General features: G+C 46.6%; 1 protein-coding gene across 4 annotated transcripts in view; it reads left to right on the top strand.

Annotated features, from left to right (window-relative positions):
* The window catches only part of AMBRA1 (autophagy and beclin 1 regulator 1), a 128,509-nt gene that overhangs the window by 9,364 nt on the left and 103,293 nt on the right, over positions 1 to 15,852 (top strand). For 3 of the 4 annotated variants that reach the window (XM_084520946.1, XM_084520945.1, XM_084520944.1), the window contains exons 3-7: positions 94 to 152; positions 853 to 1,036; positions 1,656 to 1,828; positions 2,612 to 2,678; positions 3,265 to 4,724. In XM_084520946.1, coding sequence (XP_084377072.1) covers positions 94 to 152; positions 853 to 1,036; positions 1,656 to 1,828; positions 2,612 to 2,678; positions 3,265 to 4,724 — 1,943 coding nt within the window. The remainder of the gene's footprint in view (positions 1 to 93; positions 153 to 852; positions 1,037 to 1,655; positions 1,829 to 2,611; positions 2,679 to 3,264; positions 4,725 to 15,852) is intronic. The other variant, XM_084520947.1, reaches the window with a different exon arrangement.

The raw sequence follows: 15,852 nt of genomic DNA, 5'->3' as shown, positions 1-15,852 counted from the left end.
CTGCAGCGGGTTCCCCTTACTGTCCGTGTGGCTTACAGTTAAAGTACGATCATGTGACACTTGCAACACTTCCTGCTTTGTTGGCTTTTTCAGAAAGTTGAGTTGCCAGACAGTCCACGCTCCACCTTCTTGCTGGCGTTTAGTCCAGACAGGTAATTAACTCCTAGTTCGTTCCCTGTTTCAGCAGTCTCCTTACACTTAAAAAAAAGCGAAGGAGGCTTGTGCCCGTCGAGTTGTTCAGTCCTGAACGGCCAAGTGAAACTCCTGGTTCCTGGCATGCATGGGTGGAACGTGCACACCTTCCTAATCTCACAGCTTCAGGCGTAGCAGGTGTTTAATTCTGAGGTACCCGAGTGATGCATAGCCCTAAGGAAAAAGGGTCTGTGTGGCCACCATGGGATTTCATGAAAAAATTGAGGGAGTAAAGGGTGTTTTTGCTACCCCATCCCAAGTGATGGGGCGCACCCACTGGGATAGCGAGGACTAAAGAACAGAGCAAAATGCGGCGTGCATTGGAAACAGGATTGGAGGTGGGATCTCTCAGTGTCAGAACTGGGAATGTTTATTTGCCCCCAACTGAAACTCGGAAGAGTTTCTTCTGAGCTGCATGATGACTCTTTCAAGGTCAAGTTTGTGCTTGCAGATCTGATGAGCTCTTGCTTGCATGGGCCTTGAAATCTGGCCATAAGAACCCTTCTGGCCACTGGTGGTAGAGTAGCCTCTTACCATTTGAGTGTGGGGCTATGTGTGCTGGGTTAGGTGCCAAAAGACCCTGTTGAGATGAAGCTAACCGCAATCTGTTTTGCTGTACTCTTCTCGTGCTAATTCTTGTCCTGCCTTCTGCATCCCTAGAACCCTGATGGCTTCCACACACGTGAACCACAACATCTACATCACGGAGGTGAAAACGGGCAAGTGTGTTCATTCCTTGGTTGGACATCGCCGCACTCCCTGGTGTGTGACCTTCCATCCCACCATCCCAGGCCTCATTGCTTCAGGATGCCTAGATGGGGAGGTTAGAATTTGGGATTTACATGTAAGTCTTTCTGAAACACATACGCTTTTGCATTTGGTGGGTGGTGACCTTTTTTGTCTGAGTTTGTTTGCCAAATGTTGCCTGATAAGAAAGATGTTTGGAAGTTTTGCATAGAATAGAGCAGACTGTAGCCATCCTCCTTTGTCTAGAGAGGAGATGACAGATTCTTCATTCAGTCTGCCAAGTAGGTCATGCTCCTTAGCCCTGATATGAGCTGTACAGATAATGCTGGAGAACTTTAAGCTGAACACGTCTTGCACATGTGAAAGACTTGCCATTTTTCATTCCCTTGGGTTTATTTCAACTCTTAATTAGAAATTCTGCTGCCCTGCCAGTTCTACCTAGCCTGGTGATTGGCTTACAGACAAAATAAGGATGATTACCTGGTCGCTTTGATGGGCAGCATTTGTACAGGCTGTTTGAGACACATGTAAAAGTACACCTGCGGTCATTGTTGGGGGTAGTACTGTGTTCTGGATATGGTCTCATATGAGAGCAGCTGTTGTTGAAAGCATCACTTCAATGCTGTAGGCAAAGTCTCGGAGGGGGCATGTGCATGGAAACCTAATGATCTTAAATTGTATAATAAACTGAGTGTGGTTCTTGACTCCTCACTCAGGGTGGAAGTGAGAGCTGGTTCACAGATAGCAACAACGCCATTGCATCACTTGCTTTCCATCCTACGGCTCAGCTCTTGCTGATTGCAACTGCCAACGAGATACATTTCTGGGACTGGAGTCGTCGTGAGCCTTTTGCAGTGGTGAAAACAGCCAGCGAAATGGAGCGGGTCCGGTGAGTTCTTGTTTCCAGAGGAAGAGGGCACTTGTGTGGAAAAATGGTCAGGTTTGGGGAATACAGGTTTTTCCTCTGGGATGCTGCACTGTCTGTGCTGAAGCAGAGGAGAGAAGAAGCATTGTTAGCAACTACATGACCCATCTGGTAGGAAAAAAAAAACACAGCCCTGTGAATAGGGAAAAAAAGCAATTGGAAATAATGTATCAGTTTGGATGTTCATATTTGTAATCAGCCCTGTGTCCTACAAATGCTTTCAGGATCTACTCCATTTTCGTTTGTAAGCTTAGTAGTTAAACTTGTCAACCATAAGGATGAGAAAACCCAGAAGCTGCTGGAAGAGAGTGCTGAACTACTATTTTAGTGCGGTTACAGAGGAAACTGCCACTGGAAACTTGATGCCATCCTTTGAGCAGTTTAAGATGATGAAGTAACTTTCAGGAGGAGTTAATCTCTCCCTTTGTACCAAATTCCAGAGTGTATGTACGTCTTCCCTAAAACTTCCTGGCTGTTTCTACTGATATAGCAGTGCTTACTGCCAGCTTTTAACTTCTGTATAGAGTTGCTGTGGACTAAAAAATAGCTGCAGTCTTCAGCTAAATAAGTATGTTTTCTTCTTAATGCGTAAGCTCTTTTGACATCCTTCAGAAGCCAAGCTGGTAGGTAATATAGTAACAGTGCAGATATTTTCATGTGGGATTTTCTTTCGTGCTGTGTCTAGTTTCCTGTGTCAACGTGGAATGTGAACTGATGATTGATACTCTGGCTCTGCTTTTGTTTTAGGTTAGTACGGTTTGATCCCTTGGGACACTACTTGCTCACAGCAATCGTTAACCCTTCCAACCAGCAGGTAAGGGTAATGCATTGACTGACTAATTACAAGGTGCTTTGTGTATTAACCCTGGTCTCCTCCTAAGCAGCCTTATGCTTTTCTGAAAATCTGCAGTCTTTCCAAGCTGAATTCTGTTCCAACTTAATTGGGTACAGAGATGTTCTCACGTAATATGCAGGGCTGTTAAAGAACTCTCTTAAGTGTGCTCGTTTTGCCCTCACTGTCTCATTAGTGGTGGGACAGATGTCTCAATGCCCATGCTCTTTCCGTTGTGTTGCGACATCCTGCTGGATTTGAAGCTCCATGACCTATTAGCTGTGCTCCCCACAGCTGCTGACCCTCAGATGCTACTGCTTCTGTTGGTACGAGCAGCATGTTGAAGCTCACTGGGCTGGAGGAAGAGATGGTCTGGATCCAAAAAATGAGGTCCTTTGAAGTAAAGAGTTGGCTTCCTGCAACTCAAGGCCGGAGCCTTTTTTCCCTCTCTAGGAAGAGGCTTATCACATCCTTTCATCTGTCTGGGGTGGTAGCGGCTTTCTTCATTTTATCTGGAAGCGTAGGATTTTGCTGTGAGATGACTGAACCTTGATCCTTTCCTTTGCAGAGCGACGAGGAAGTGGAGATCTCTGTGGACAGTACAGAGATGCCGCATTATCGCCAGCGCGCTATCCTCCCCTCTCAGCCCGTGAGGCGCACGCCTCTCCTCCACAACTTCCTGCATATGTTGTCCTCCCGCTCCTCCGGCATACAGGTGGGAGAGCAAAACAGTGTTCAAGACTCTGCTACCCCATCCCCTCCACCGCCTCCACCACCACCACCTCCACCTCCAGCCAGTGAGAACACAAGGGCATCTGTCTATAACAGGCTCCGGGAGCGTGTCAGCTACCCCACAGCAGAGTGCTGCCAGCACCTGGGGATGTTGTGCCTTTGCAGCCGATGCTCTAGTGCAAGACTTCCATCTTCTCTCTTCCCACACCAGGAAAACGCACCCTCCACGTCTTCTGGTGCCACTGGCACGTCCTTCTCCTCTGTGCAGACAGAGCCTTACCAACCCCCAGAGCAGGCCTCTGTAGCACAGGAGGAGCAGGGGATACTTAACAGGCCCTCTGCTTTCAGCACAGTTCAGAGCAGCACTGCTGGCAACACCCTGCGCAACCTTAGCCTGGGCCCCACGCGGCGCTCCCTGAGCGGGCCTTTGGCAGGCCACCAGTCCCGCTACCAACAGTCTGCGAGAGAGATGGCTTCGGGCTTAGGTGGGTCTGACTGGTCCAGGACAGTGCTGAACATGAGCTCCCGCTCGGAGCTGGAAGCCATGCCTCCCCCTAGGACCAGTGCCTCCTCCGTGAGCTTGCTGTCGGTGCTGAGGCAGCAGGAGGGAGGTTCCCAGGCGTCGGTCTATACCTCGGCGACAGAAGGGAGAGGCTTCCTAGCCCCCGGGGCCGAGGGGGACAGCGGTAGTAGCGCTGGCCCGAGCAACCCGGCCAGCATCCGTAATGAGCTCCAGTGTGATTTGAGGCGATTCTTCCTGGAATATGACCGGCTGCAGGAGTTAGATCAGGGGATTGGTGGGGAGCCCAGCCAGTCGCAACAGGCTCAAGAAATGCTCAACAACAACATTGAGCCTGATCGGCCTGGTCCCTCCCATCAGCAGACTCCGCACAGCAGTGAAAACAATTCCAATTTGTCCCGGGGTCACCTGAACCGCTGTCGCGCTTGTCATAACCTGCTGACCTTTAACAATGACACGCTGCGCTGGGAAAGAAGCACGCCTAGCTATACGCCAGGGCAGGTCCAAAGCACGTTTGAGGGTGTGCCTCCAAATACCAGCCAGGTGCAGCCTGCAGAGAGAACCGAGGGCAGAGCTCCTGCCTCTAGCAGGCTGCAGCTGGGCAGCTCTTCCACCCCGCAGGAGGAGAGGACCGTGGGAGTGGTCTTTAACCAGGAGACGGGGCACTGGGAAAGAGTTTACAGCCAGTCGGCTTCAAGCAGACCTGGGAATGTATCACAGGAGGCCTTAAACCAGGAAATGCCTGAGGAAAGCTCAGAGGAGGATTCACTCAGGAGGTAAGATACATGCTCTGCCTTCCTCCTCCGTTTATTTTCTTAAACCTTTCCCATCTGGTCTGAGTTTTTCAGTGTTTTCAGAGTTAAAAACCTCTTGTCATGTGTTCGTGTGCTACTTGTGTGGATGAAAGTAGAGATGCTGCATTGATGCCTTTTATAGATGCCACTGTCATTCTGCAGATGTGTTCTGAAGGTTGTAAGGGCAGAGACCAGGCCTCCTAATGGGCGAGGAGGGTGATAGTGCAAACAGGCAAAAGGACAGGCTCCAGTAGCAGAGCTCTGGGGTGAACTGTGCTGCTGGTGTTCCTCAGATCTTGCAGAGGGGGTGGGAACACAGGATGTGCTATGCTCTCCTTTATATCCCAGAGCATGTGCGTGGTGTACATGGAAAATCTGCCCAGGTGAGGCATGGGGAATTGAGTGGGAGTTGGGAACAGCTTTCTTGAGTGCTCTGTCTTGTTGAGGTTGTGGTTGCTACATTGGAAGGGTTAACAATGATTTCCTTGGTGCTACCACGTAGGGTGAAAAAATCTAAAGCTCTGTGTCAGAGTGTTGGGAATATATATTGGCTGCGAGTGTTTGATCAAACCCATGTGCTTTGCTTGCCCTTGACAAAGAGGTTTTAAAAGTGGCTCTCGTTCAAAGAGGTAGCTTTTAAAAGTGGCTCTTGCCACTTTTTAAAAGTGGCACAATGCCACGTGATGCCTCCAGGATCATTCTCCTGGATGGATGGGCTGTTTAGGACCCCGCTGATTACTGAACGTTTTAGGGTCTGCTGTATTCCTTTTTAGCAAGGGAATTCTTTTTTTGGAAGGACTTTTTAGATGTCATAGATGTTGCAGGCGACTAGAGCAAGCCAAATTAGGCCCGCACTGGGAAGGATCTGTGCTTTGTGTGGAAGTCTCTCGGCTGGCTTGTACCAACGATTCAGCTATGTGCATGCTTTGGATAGGGTTTCCTCACTGCTTTCAGATTGACGTCCTCTTGGTCAAGTGATTTGCATGCTTGTCAGAGGGAAGGTCCAGTCCTGGTGTTTCTTGGAAATGGATGCCTTGTGCTTTAGGAAAGCACAGTTTCCAGGTTTGATGCAAATGTAACTGACTGATGAGGCTTTGTACACAGAAGTGCCTGAGGAAAGGGAATTCTTCCCTTCTTCCTGCAGATAAGCTGCTTACGCTCAGACCGGAACAGTGACTGCCTTTCTTTTGCTGTAGTTGCATAGCAAATAAGTGGCGACAGTCATGAAATGATTCATTTGCTTCTAAATCCTTGCCCCAGTTTTTTTTATAGCCTGCCTTAATGAGACTCTCAAGCTGATTACATGGTAACTACTTCTTTCTTGGGCCTAGACTTACCTGACGCTAATTTATATCAGATATCCTCTAGACACTTATAAAAGAGCAGAGAGGTGAGGAGCTGACAAATACAGTTTTAAAACTGCACTTGTGTAAGTCTTGCATTACTTTATTTCTTTTGAAATAGCTGTACGTGCTCATAATACCTCCACCACATTGGTTGTTCCCTGGGCCAGTCACTGCGGTGTCAGAAATAAAAGGGGCAAATAACCGTTGTAACGATCAGGCTACTGGTACATATTTGGATGGTAAGATATGGTGGAATCTGCAGATGGAATCTTCCAGCTAGTTCTGTAGGAATTAGCATTTAAAAATGCTCTGAAGTGTTCGTCTTAGTCTATCCCACAGTGCAGGAGCTGAACTGGCTGTGGCCTAAATGCTGGAATCCTGTAACTAAATCTCTGGGTCACTTTGCAGGTGCTGGTTGCTGCTCTCTCCTCCGTGGTTGTAGCATCTGTGCAGGGTCAGCTTTCTACCTGGTTGCCTGTGCAAACAGATGTTTTTTGCAAGGATGAATGAATCTGGGGCACGTAGCTCAATAAGTGAGCCTAATTCCAGAGGAATTCCTATAGTACGAAACCTGCTTCTGTTGTCAGACTTCCCCTGAGAACAGGCACGGCACGGGCTTCTGCTTTGAGCTGAAGTTAAGGTGACTGTTGAGTAGGGAGGTAAGGAGCAGGGAGCACTCTGGTAGTAAAATGCTTATGGCAATTTCCTTGAAGCAAAGCTTCATTTGCTTTCCTGTTAAACGTGCTGCGTGGACCCGTGGGGAGCTTTATCAAATCCTTCCCCTGAAAAGGAACCCTGCTTGTGGGATACCTGTGTCCTGCAGCTGTCATTTTTTCCCCCTTTCTTAGGCTATATTATATTTTCCCTCCCAGAGCAGTACAAGTCAGCAAGCAGCCACTTACCTATTTTTCCCCCTAGAATGAGCGCACTCAGGGCCAGCTGCCTGATCTTCCAGACCTAGATTGTGCTGTAATGGGCAATGAATCACTTCTGCACAGCAGCATCCAAAAGGTGTATTAATTTTTGCAGCTCTAGAAGTGTGCAAAGATGGTGACTAAGGTTCCTGAGGTGTAAGCTTTGTAACACAAAGTGATGGGGAAAGAGAGGAGGGGAGGAGAGTCTTTGAGCAGAGGAAGCAAGTGATGACTGATACCTACTTTCAATCAATGTAATTTGTGCCTGTGGACCTCAGGTGAGGGAGGTCTTAGCACTGGGGTACATCTATTTGCTCCAAACCTGCATCTTATCTTCTGTTTTTCTTTGTTTCTCCATTAGATGTCCTCGTAGGGCAATCGAGCTCTTTATTCAAAGGCTAGCTGAAAAATTTAAGACAGAAATTGCATCTGGAAATGGTGTGTGTATTCCCCTTGCCAGTCCATGGGCAGGATCCATTTCTTGACCTGGCTTGCCTGGCTGAGAAGCGCCTTGCTGAGAAGAAGTTGCCGTAGAGGGTCAATTAAGTTAATAGGTAGTTTAATGAAGGTTGTTCCTCTTTGAATTCTGTTGATGCAGTTACACCATCTGGGTAGAGAGAATTCTGCTCTTTCTGATGGTGCTGGATTAATTATCTTGGGCTAATCACAGAGGCACTAATAAGCATGTAATGAAGCTATTCCTGACTAACAGCTCTGGCACCTCTAATAGGCAGCATGTGTCACTGAGAGCCTCAGTGGTGCAGCAGTCTTGTCATACCCAGCTTGGCATGAAAGCAGCACAGGCAGCGAGGAGCTTGAAGCCGTGTCAGGGATGTATGAAGTTGGGGAAGGCCATGGTCTACCTTAAGCAGAAGTTGCTGAGATTGAGCTTCAGCTTTTCTGAGGTTCTCCAGGCTGATCTCATTAATTAAAATGTAGGGTTTTTTCCCCTGTGGATTGATTTTTTTGCCTCACTTCTAACATCAAAGTGAAAAGAGCCCTAGAAATCCCTGAAGTTGGCATGTGAAATGTGCTGCATGAAATCGGTGATAGGAGCAATTGGCAAGATCTGGATGAAGCAAAGATAATTGAGCAACAGATGTTAGCTAGTTTAATTTTTCTATAACTTTTTAATTAAAAAAATATGTGTAGAGAAAGCATTGTGTTAATATTGTAATCTCAGTGAGGGAAAAGATCTTGTAAGTACCTTAAGCCATTGTTGCTGCATCGGCCAATTCAGGTTTATAATGAAAAGTTGAACAGGGGATGAGAAAGAATCCTAGTCAGCTGCTTGCTTGCGAGTAGCTGGTGTCACCTTCTTAAGAAAATTATGTATAAAATACAAAAGCCTAGTGGCAGTCCTTCCTGACACGTATTTCAGCTCCTCAGCTAATGAGAGAGGTACAGTGCCATGCTGTCTGATAAACCTGATCCACATCTTCAAATGCCACCTCTCCAGCCATTTCATTACGATACCAGTGATCTCTAAGGAACTAGTGAGTTGTTACACTAAATAAATAAATAAAATCCTCTGGTTTTAAATCTTCTGTTGTTTTTGTATTCTGGCATGACACACCAAGCCATAATCTTTCAAGCAGGGATGCAAGGAGCACGTAGTGCCACCTGTGTCCCTGTTCATGTAACTCAAACCTCATCCCGTGAAACAGGGAAAAGAAACGTACAAGGTGAAACTTGTCCTCTACGTGTTCAAGCTGTAGCTGCTCATATTGTGCTAAGGGGGAAATCTCAATGTTGTTTACCTGTTTGTTTTGACTGGAGATTTAAATGGATTACTGTAAATGAAAGGTGAGCCCTGTCTTACTGCCAGGCAGGTTTGACAGAAGCCTGTGTTTCATGAGGAAAGGTGTTTTGTTGTCCTTATTCTTGCATTGAGAAGCCTTGTCTGACAATTACGCCAGGCTCCTCTAACCACTGCATTGTGCTGGTTCCTGAGGTCACGTTGTGCAGGCTGAGGTATGAGCAACTCGTGGGCCTGCTTTAAGAATACATCGCCTTGCTCACCAGTTTAGTTTTCAGGCTAATGAAGCTGCCTGAAAACCTGAGAAGTCTTTTGAACCATCCTAGGTTTTGCCATGTGCAGGTGTAGGAGCGTGTGTGAGGTGGGGGAGTTGGTGTTGGTATGAACTCCTGCCTGTTGGTTGGGAGGCTTCTCCCCTGAGCCAAGATGGTGGCACTCAGCTGAGATGGGGAGGTTGTATGTAGGATTATGAAAGCAGTCCAGCCACCAACACTGTATGTGGCGAGAGTTTGGCTGTGGTGTTGCCCTTAGTAAGGTGTGAGTGCTCTCCCTGTGGCTTCAGCTGCTAGGCAGCCCCAGGCCTCTGCGCCGTGCTCCTGCCAGGTGCGTGAGGGCCTGGAGGCTGTGTGGGACTTGAGCTCATACCATGGCTTTCTTCAGTCCTGACGGCCTTTCTGGCACCACATAGCTCTCCATATGCACACCAGGTACGAAAAGAAACACCCAGTCCGTTTCCCTCTGAGCTCATTTCATTTCCATATTGCCTTGCTGCCACAAGGTGGTAATGTTGCTTCTGCTCCTTGCTTTCCCCATCTCCTTGCAGAACCGAAAAGTTCGAGTTCTCGTAAACAGGGGAAAAAATAGATAGCCCGAGGTCCCATGCCTCCCCACCTCCAGTCCTAAATTGCAGCTTATCTACTTAGTCACCAGACATTTGCAAGCTCTTCAGTGTTTGGGGAAAGGTATGAATGGGGATCCTGAGGGGAAATGGCTCAGGTCCTGAATGAAAGCAAGGCAGCAGCTTAGCCTCTTGGCTTTTGTCAGGTTTTGAAAGGGGTGGATTTGGATCTCAAGGTGAAAGATATTTTTTTGACAAGCGAATACCTGTAAATTGAAGATGTAAGAGGGCTAGCCAAATTCACAGAACTTGTCACAAATTCATGCTCATTGTCTACCAAGCCCCGAGCAGACCTTTCTTTACAGTCTGCCTTCTTGGAGGATTTTGTCTGCATTTAAATGGATGCTCTTCCTTTGAAGACCTGCATAATACGTGGCTTATTTTCTGGAGGAATGCTTGGCAGGTGTTGACTGGAGTTTGAGTGGCCACCTTTTCCATGGGGCTGTGTTTATTTTGTTCAAGTATGCCTTTAACTCTTACCCAAACTTTTAGGCTTCTCCATAAGAAGTCAATGAATGGTTGTGTGTGTTGGCTTTTTTTTTTTTTCTTTTTCCTGATGCAAATAAGCATGGCTTACTCATGACCACGAGGGGATGCCTCTTCCGATTCGAAATTGTAGCTGTGGTGTTGACTTGTGGTCAGGCTGGGATTAAACTGGACTGGCAGGGTAGGGACAGCCACGTTCCTGCCCGGCGATGCTAAGTGCTGTAGTCACTTCTAAAGCTCGGTGTGGAGCTCCTGGTAGAGCCTGAGCCTCTGATGTGCTGCTCTAATTTCTGGTGTAACTGACCAGCTGGTTCAGATCTCTGCATATATTGGCTTCGGGGAGCTTTTTCACCACATAAAGTACCGAATGTAAAGGCTCACGTCGCTCATATCCTAGCCTTAAAAACAAGCAACCAGAACGTTTCTGTGCCCTCTGCCGTGGGTGCAGATTTGCCTCCTAGGAGACATTTCCATGACCGAAATGTATCATCAAATTGGCTAGAGGTGGCCTAAAATAGAAAAGCGTAGTGCTGCTCCCTTTGCTTTTTTTGGAGGGGAGGAAGCTGAAGCATGGGGGAACTGCAGCCTTGCCTAAAGCTACAAAGTGCATCTTGTCGCAGAGACAGAACGCGTACCTAGTGTATCCAGCCTTGTTTTGTTCCATAATTAACAAAAACAATGTTGTTACTATTTTTTCCTAATTGCTTACAGCAACTGTGGCTTGTTTATTCAAATATTTGATATTTATTGCAGCAGTGACGTATTGAGTCCACTTAAAAAGGGGGGGAGTCAAGCAGGAGGACGGCACATCGCCGAGCTGTAAAGAAGAGATGCAGCAGTGCAATGCTGACTGCTCAGACCAGACATCACTGTGAATGTTTCCCGTGCCAACTCCAAACCAACCTGTCCAACAGTGCATACTGAGCGGGTTTGTCATTGCTTACACTCAGACCCCTTTCTGCTGGAAACCTTGCTAGTCCTGACGCTTGTATTTTGGGCTCAGTGTTCAGTTTAAACTGGTAGTGTGTAGCCCTCAAAGCAACAAAAAGCTTATAAGACTCTGGTTTAAACACAGATAAATTTTGGCCAGGTCATGCATTAGAAGGACAGATAGCCTTAGATAAGGTACACAAGGAAAAAAAGAAATAATATAGGTCTTACACCTGTCTCATGTTAGTGTCTTTTTGTAGGTGCTGTGGAAAGAAGGATTTTCTTGCAAACCTTGTAGGCTTCGTAGGCCAAAGTGGTACTTCTCAGAAGTTTATGCTGTGCTCTTTTCAAGCTTGTTAAGAAATCCTGGAGATGCTCATCACAAGTGATTGTGATAGAGATGAGTAATATCTCAGTAGCGAGTGAGGAACAGTGGCATAAAGAGAAATTACAAAGGGGGTTGCAGGCAGAGAAAAGCGAATCAGGTTTGTGGTAGGGGAGAAGGGCAAAACTGTGGGGCAGGGGTCTGATTTCTGGCAACGTTAGCCTGGACATAGAGGAATGCAAAAAAAATTGTCAGTGCTGAATGTAAAGCGAAGTGCTAGTCTGAAGGTGACATGAGTATTTTACCATGATTTGCTGCATTGAGGGTGAGATGCTCAGGTTGTGGACAAACTGAGCTAGCATTGTTTATTTGGCCTTTACTAAAAATAGCAATGGCTTTCATCACGGAAACGTGACAACAGCGTGAGCTGTAGGAGAGGCTGCAGTGATATCTGAGCGGTCACTTGGTGTCTGTGTGAGCCCTGAGGCTTTTGCTGCCGATCTTCCAGCTTTGTTTTTTTCCAGACCAAGTGTGCTGTGTTTGTGTGGTCAGGAAAGGCTTTGTTTTACTGAAGTGTTACAAGTTCGGGCTCTTGAATATGCTGCTAGTTGTTATGTAGAAGAGCAAGTGAAAGAAGTACCCTCTCTTGCACAAATGTTCCTCCCCGTGCCTTTGACGACTGGTTTCCTGGCTTAAGAATAATTTAAGGCTGCTTTTTGCATCTACTTCCTTACTGAAAGTTGGTGCGGGGAAAAAATGATGCTTGTGTTTCGCCTCTTGTAGTGACTAATAGAGGTTACTCCCTGCTGCTGAGCTTCCCACTGTACTTTGGAAAGCTGAGCATGTGCAGTTTTTGCCAAACTTGGAGAAAGGCTTAAGCCTCCTTTTCTTTTCGTTGGCCTGAATTTAAATATACAGCAATGGCTGTAGCACACAAGCAGAGATTTCTTCCCTTGTTACTCTTGCAACAGTTTGGCTTGTAAGCTGTGCAGGTATAGCAGCAGCTCTCTCTGCCTTCTCAAAACACCTTCGTGGTGTTTCCTCAGCCAAACCACTTTCCTTCTCTTACCTCTTTCTTGGTAGCCCAGGCCTAGCAGTGAGGCGTTCACCTGTAAAATAAATAGGTAAAGTTTTTCTACAGTTTCAGGAAAGTGAAGATCTGTTTCCCAACAGGTCTCTGTTCGTGGAATTGTTCAGGTAAAGTACTTGGCTCTTTGTGCACCTGCTCCTGCATGGCAGCAAGGGAACTTGTGGAAATTTCACAGTTAGGATGGAAGAGGAGCATGCTTCCAAACTGCCCTACTTTTTTGTTTCTCCTGCACAACAATGAGAGCTAAAGGGGTGGGGGTCTGGTTTTGGTGTCAGAGGTTTCTTTTGGGGAGGGTGGGAGGGCTGGGCTGTCTGAGACAACCACAGAACAAGTATGTTGGTTAAAGACAGATTGCTTGGAAGCTGGAGGACAGCTGACTTCAACCAGATAAAGCAGATAGCTATTTGAGGATACTGTAAAACAGTGTTTCTTGGCTTTCCTATAGGCAGGGAGAAGTGCAAATAGCTTCCTCTCTCTTGGAAGATGTCTCTTTGTTAGGCTGTCTGTCCTGTGCTGTCTGCATGTGGCTTCCCTGCAGCCTCCTGCTCCAACAGCAGCAGCATGGGCAGCGTATCCAGGCAGGCCCACCTGATCTGGAGCAGTTGCTCGTGTTCACCTATTAGCTACATATGTTGAGTTCAGATAAACGTGGTGTTCTGTATTGGAGATGACTCTCAGCTTATGGTTAATAGTGGTCTTTGACATGCCTAAATTATCTAGCCACAATTGCTCCATCTTGTTGTCTGGCTTCAGGTAAGGAATGTGAAAACAATCTCTTAATTTTTTTTTTTCCTTTTGCCAAGAAACAAGCTGTGGGCAGGCTCTCAGACCTCCTATTTCAGTCCCACTTGCTCAACTAAATGATTTTTGTAGCTTTCTTGAGTGTGGGGTGGAGCTGGAGATGTTGGCGGTATAATGTGCCTCTTTTTTATGCTAATATAAGCCCTCAATCATTAGATGTGCAGTCACTTACATATATTGCGTGCGTGCGCTTATTTTTCACGCTCTTTATAAATGCACACGGCACAGTGTGCCTGGGGACAACGTGCCCTCATCCAATTATTCGCTCCTTAGTACAGAATCTGGGCTGGAGAATTTGCAGTGGAGCGCACACTTACTGCCTAGTCCTGGAGCCAAGTGGAGAGAGAGAGAGAAGGAGGGGGGGGGGACCTGTGGTCTGACTCCATAATACAACTGTAACCAAAATAGTGATGATTCTAGATTTCTCCAGTTGAGCCGTTCTGGTCTGTTGAATAGCTAACGTGCATTTCAAATGTTTTCCACATACATATTTAACTGATTGCGCCAAATGGCTGTTTGTGTGATGATGTAACTGACCCCCTCCCTTGCTCTTCTTGAGAAAGCACCTGCTGGAACTCAAGTCTGTGAATAAACAGGGTTCATTATCTGCCAGGAAACTGACTCATTTTTCTGCTCAGAATGCGTTAGTATTAAATCCTTCCCCCGTCTTCGTGAAGTGGGAGGGCTGGGGTAAGTGGCTGAATTGTCCTGCAGGTCATCTGTTGACCCACGTCTTTTCATTATTTCAGCCTAAGCTAAAGGAAGTGATTGATGTGCAGAGGGACCTCTGTTTTCATAGCCTTAGAAACCTACAGAGATAACAGTATGGCTTCTGCCCCCTCAGGAAAGACACCTCCTCTTCAGTTCCCTATGGAGAAGCGGGAGTCCTATGTAATTATCCCAGAAGCTGACGCAGATCTGCATGCGTGGGTAAGCAGAGCTTTCTGCTGTCCACACAATCTGTGGTGTTGGGAACTCCCAGAAGAAGGAGAATGTGAAGCACACACTCTGCATATGAGGGCAGGTAGAACAACCCTCAGAAGAACAAAGGTGTCTGCAGGCTCAGGGAGTTCAGCACGTTGCCTATGTTCTGGCTGGGCTTTCACGCCTGTTTTCATAACCGTGATGACTAGGACCCAGTTAGCTGAATTTCTGATATAATCACATGTTAGAGTCCAGGTGAAAGGTATGTGATGTCTGTCTGCATCTTAGCTGAAGTGCCTGTCCCATTCTGAGCACTGTTATAAACCCCTTACTGTAAAGCAAAGCAGCCTGTGCAGGAGCTCAAGCTGGAGTTGATTTAAATTTCTCCCCCCCACCCCAAGTCTTATCGCTGCAAAACGAGAGTGTACAATCTTTCGTTGCTCTTTTAATTTCAGAGTTATTGGCAAACTAATCAATGCTGTCATAGCTGCACTTGACCCTTTTAATGTCTATCACAGACACGTGCTTCCTCTTGCCAGTTGAAATAACACATTAATTATTCCATGGGTGCTGTGTGATGAGGACCTCTGCATAATGATCCCTCATCTTCTGTTCTGATGCATGGCCTTTGTCAGCAAGTGAAGCAATAGATTAAGAATGTGACCTTGGGTCCACTTAGGGAATTTGTTATCTTTCTTAGAGCCACCGACCTTCCTGTGATGAACTTGAAGGTGCTGTGCAGCTCCTATGGCATCAGGTGGAGGTTGAAGTTCCTAGTCAGAGCGCAAACATGCAGAAATAGTAGAATTTATCATGGGGTAGTTAAATGGAAGTGGGTAAGTGCTGAAGAGTTAACTGTGTTCTCTTGGAACTGTCTGCTCCCTGCCTCATGATTAGAACTCAAATCCCAACCTTTATTTTAACTGTTAGTACTCTTACCTACAGTTCTTTGTTTCCTTTTCCCTGCACTCTTTCCCCCTTTCTATCTTGGCTGAAGACCTGATGTGCTGTTTTCTGACTAAGAAACACTTAAAGCTTGTTTTCTACAGGATTCTTGCACCAAAACAGTGAAATGGGAAAATGTTTTTTCATGAGCACTGTTCTGTATCCAACCTGCTTCTCCTCCAGGAAAACAGATTCTGGTTCTCTGACAACTCCACACCTTCAGCTGGGTAGTATGCCTTCGCTGTCCCTGTCTGCCCTTCAGAGTTAGTGCAAACTCTCCCAAACAGGCCAAAATGTCCTACAAAGTCCATGTTCAGAACCTATCTGTGATTGCATCTTTGCTGTCACTGTTCCCTCCTTTTCCTAAACAAAGGAAACTTTATTGTAAAGGTTGTTAACTATTTGGAAGAACTTTAACACACACACCCCCCCCCCCAAAACCAAAAAAACACAAACCAAAGAACATAGGATCAAAAGAATGCCTAATGGGGCTTGGATACCCCTGAGAGAGGCAGCCCACCAGCTCTAGGATGAGGAGCTGCATAGCAGAGATGGGAACAAGAGGCTGGAGGAGCAATTCAGAACTGTGAAACTCAGCACTGAGGTGTTCATCAGCACTGAAGTTCTGGGGTTATCTGTCTTTTGTATTTATCTAGGTGTCTACACCTTGTAGGTGGTTACAACTGTCTTAA

This window comes from Aythya ferina (assembly GCF_964211825.1).
Source record: "Aythya ferina genome assembly, chromosome: 5".
Taxonomy (NCBI): Eukaryota; Metazoa; Chordata; class Aves; order Anseriformes; family Anatidae; genus Aythya; species Aythya ferina.
The sequence above is the reverse complement of the archived record's forward strand: the minus strand, read 5'-3'. Positions and strand labels throughout refer to the sequence as shown.